The 3,881-nt window shown below is 39.9% G+C and overlaps 1 protein-coding gene across 2 annotated transcripts in view; it reads left to right on the top strand.

Annotated features, from left to right (window-relative positions):
* Positions 1-749: 749 nt before the first annotated feature.
* Positions 750-3,881, top strand: part of TAF5L (TAF5-like RNA polymerase II, p300/CBP-associated factor (PCAF)-associated factor, 65kDa) — a 15,158-nt gene continuing 12,026 nt past the window's right edge. Inside the window, exon 1 of one of the 2 annotated variants that reach the window (XM_010145389.1) lies at positions 750-897. In XM_010145389.1, coding sequence (XP_010143691.1) covers positions 756-897 — 142 coding nt within the window. In that variant the 5' untranslated portion in view covers positions 750-755. The remainder of the gene's footprint in view (positions 898-3,881) is intronic. The other variant, XM_010145388.1, reaches the window with a different exon arrangement.

The following is a 3,881-nucleotide window of genomic DNA, read 5'->3' as shown; positions in this document are numbered from 1 at the left end:
GTGGAGCTGTAAGGTGTAGAACCGGCTTTATCTATTATTCTCGTAGAATATAACTGTTGCTTAGTTCTGCTTTATTTAAAGCCTTTTAGGTTATCTAAACTTCTGCGTAAAATCGGTGGCTATTGCAAAGGATTGGTGGCAGTCAGGGACTACTCAAGCAAGGGAGCTATTGCATTCACCTTACTGAGCTGCTTTTATTACAAGCCAGAGGCTAAAAGATAACATATGGCTTCTTTCGGTTTTGAGGTACTACCAAGTGGTGTTTTTGAGGATGGATTTCAAAGCTTGTATAAAGGAAACTAAAAAGGATTCTTCTTTTGTTTTTTCATTTTGTTTTGTTTAACTTTTGAAGGAGGGAAGTCTAGATAAATGGAGGCAGGTGAAAAAGCCAGAAAGCTCTGCTTTTGGGTTTTTTCTGGGGACTTACCTGACTGAAGTGCTAGAAGTCTGGCTGTAACCTGAAAGTTCAAGCAATGAGCTATTGCCTCTTGGATGCCCCACATAGGTGTGCTATTTAAAGCAGCAGGATTCTGAAATTTCCTTCTTTGTATATTAATTTCTCATTCCCTTGACTCTTCTGGAATTGTTTTGTTGGTTGGTCAAGCAGAGGAATCAGAAAATGAGTGAAGAATACCCAAACTGCTACAGTAAAAAAGCAAAGAGGAGAAACATTCCCTTTTCATTAGTTATTGTTGATCTTAGCATATACCTACAGGAGGAAGAGCCTCATCATCTTTGTCTCTTCTTTTGAGGTCATGAAACGCGTACGCACAGAACAGATTCAGATGGCAGTGTCCTGCTACCTCAAGCGACGTCAGTATGTGGACTCGGAAGGTCCCCTAAAACAAGGGCTGAGGCTGTGTCAGACTGCTGAAGAGATGGCAGCTAATCTCACAGGTAATCCTGTCATATTTTCCACATATGCTTCTTGGCAGAGTTGCGATAAGCATTAATATGTATATTGGTAACTATGTAACTATATAACTGCGCGTAAGGACAGCTCTCCTTTTGAAATAAAGAAATTTCCCAGTGTGAAGTTGGCACAAGTTAATGAACTTTCAAAGAATGAAAATGTGGATGGAAGTGTAACAAGGTGAGATTCACGGTCAGTGAAACAGCAGGCTGAAATACCAGGTCAGGGTAGTGGAAAATGCAAATTTTGTATCCCAAACACATTAAGTGTGGTGAGGTGCTTTGGGGCGGAGGTGAGAAGAACTTAGATGAGGAATTAAGTAGAAGCAGGAAAATCTCTTGTACCTTTATGCTCCAGAAGAGCTATATCACCTGAAATGGAAAGGATGCAGGCTGTTTCTTTCTCTGGTCTCGTCAGCTTTCTAGTTGTGAAAGCTGTGCTCTTGTCAACTCGAAAGAAACAACTAAACCCTTCAGTGGATGAGATAGGGCATGCAGGGTAATACACTATCTCCTCTTCCTTAAAGGCCTCTGAATCCTGCTATGCTACTTGTTTCTCAAATTGTGTTTGTGACATTCTTCACTGTAATTATTATTGTTGTTGTAACAAACAATGGTACTTCTCAAGCACACACAAATATTGAAAGGATGCAAGCAATGTAGAGGTTATAAAGATTAAATTTACTTCTAAAAGTAATGGAAAATACTGGGCTGACCATTGGGTGAAAATGCAAGGAGGAAGTGTTTTCTGTTAGCAGAACTGCTTAGATTGTGACACTATCCCAGGCTGAGTGGTGGAAACCTTAGTTACTTGTGATACTACTTGATTTGACAAAACATCAGTTGCGATGTAATTCTGTGCTTGTAGCTAGCTAAGGTTGAATGCTAAAATAGCTCTTTCCACCTCTAGAGTCTTTTGGCATAGTTATAATCTAATGATGGGTGACTTCATAAATGTCCAGGCTGACTCTCTCAGAGACCTGAAGGAAATTGGCTAATACTTCGTTATTAGAAGTGACTTGCCTCATCTTAGTACTTTTCATTTCCTTGCTGTTTTCAGAGTAACTCTCAAAAGTTTGTTGCAACTCCGTGAAATAGTACTGGGGAAGATGAGAAGGGAATGAAACCAAAGTAAAATGCTGAATTGTTTTTGGTAGGACATTTTACAGGAGAGGTGGGTAGAAAGATCAGTGTTGAAATGGGATTAAATCTTGGAAGCAACCACACCAGGAGGACACAAGAGTATCTGAAGTGGGAAAGACAAATGGGATTACAAGTCATTGCATTCGTATATGGCATCATGGAGAAAAAAATGTTTCTGTAAAGAGTGAATGACTGTGTGATTGGGTTCTGTCTTTTTACTAATATTCCACCATAGTCTATTTTTTCTTGCCAGTGCAGGGGTTTTGTGGCTGGCTATTCAGAACCTAGTCACCAATTTTCATTAGAACTGAAAATGGTCTGCTGTCATATATTTACTGCTTCTTGTCAAACATTCTTGTAGTAAGCTGTCGATGAGTGTGTTGCAGTTCCACGAAGGACTGTCGAAAAAGAAAAACCCAGCTTGTACTTATTCTGACAACAGAGACAGAAAATACTGCCTGCTGCAGTCATCTTAGTTTTGCAGACAGTGAAAACTGACTAGATTCTAAAGCCTGCATTGCTTTATTTTGGGGAAGGCGATCGCATATATTTTTTCTGAAGATGTTTTTGCTCATTCCTTAACAAAACTTGCCTTCCTTTTTCTGTTCAGCTCTTTTCTTTTGTTTGACTTTTAAATTAACCAGCCTGTATAAATGAGAGAGTTGCTTATTTCTCTGTTCAATTCTGTGATTTCTTCTTTCACGGTGAGAAGTGTCCTCTGGTTTTGGTTTTAAATAGTTGGGTTTCTCGGTTTTATCTCAGCATTTCTTTTAATCTTCTTCCAGAGTCTATTCAGTTCAGCCCTTCTCCATTGCTTCACATACTTGCTGTATCTGTACAGCTCTGTTCTCACAGAATCATAGAGCAGCAGCCTGGGATGGAAGGGACCTTGAAATATCATCTGGTCCAACCTTTCATGGGAAAGGGAGCCCAGATGAGTTTATCTAGCACCCTGTCTGATTGCATCCGCAGTAAAATACAGCACAGAGCATCCTTGTGACTGTGCTGTATTTCTGTAGAAAACTAGAAGAGTATTTGAGGAAAGAATGCATGATTAAGGAACAGGTTCGTCTAATGTTGCCCATAGTATACTATCAACACATAGGAGTGTCTGAAATAACGTAAAACTATATGTCATCATGTAAAAGAGGAATCAGTTGCTGTTAAACAGCCCTTACAGTAGCCCTCCATTTGTTAGCTGGAAGCAATGCTGCTTATAGCCAACACAAAAGACCAGGAGGGTACTGATCATATCCCTGAGTTAGGAGTGAGTTCCTTTGAATTTGCTATCAGGTAGCGTAGCTGGCTGCAATTACTGGAAGTGAAGTCAAGGAGCAGATGTTTCCAACAGATGTTCTTATGATCAACGGAGAAGGTAGAAAACAAACTATGGTAGATTTATTAATGTATGAGACGGATATGGCCAGTGTTTTATTTCCAGCAGGAGAAAAACATGCCTGAAAATTTACTCTTCTTCTGGAATCAATTGAGCTCTTGATCTTTTTTGCAGTTCTGGTTGGTGTGAAGTCTTCAGAAGGAAAAGAGTTAGTATTTGAACTTGTTATAACTGTCTGGTATGTAGGGTTCGTTTACCATTTGCTTCATGGAAACAAGCTCTAGCATCATTACTGAGGGAGAGGGCCATACTGATTGCCCTGTCAGACTGTTCCAGGACTGTTCCACAGATGATGCTCCTTTTTCTGATTTTGGAATTAAGTTGCTTATGTAGAGAAAGTTGAATAGGTGGCATGGATGGACCACTTCATAAAGCCAAGCACAGTAAGCTGTGTTTGCATGACATGAGCAAGGTGGCAAGTCATTCCCAT

Source organism: Buceros rhinoceros, unplaced genomic scaffold, assembly GCF_000710305.1.
Source record: "Buceros rhinoceros silvestris isolate BGI_N320 unplaced genomic scaffold, ASM71030v1 scaffold15101, whole genome shotgun sequence".
Lineage (NCBI taxonomy): Eukaryota > Metazoa > Chordata > Aves > Bucerotiformes > Bucerotidae > Buceros > Buceros rhinoceros.
Note: the sequence above shows the minus strand (reverse complement) of the source record. Positions and strands in the feature narration are given on the sequence as shown.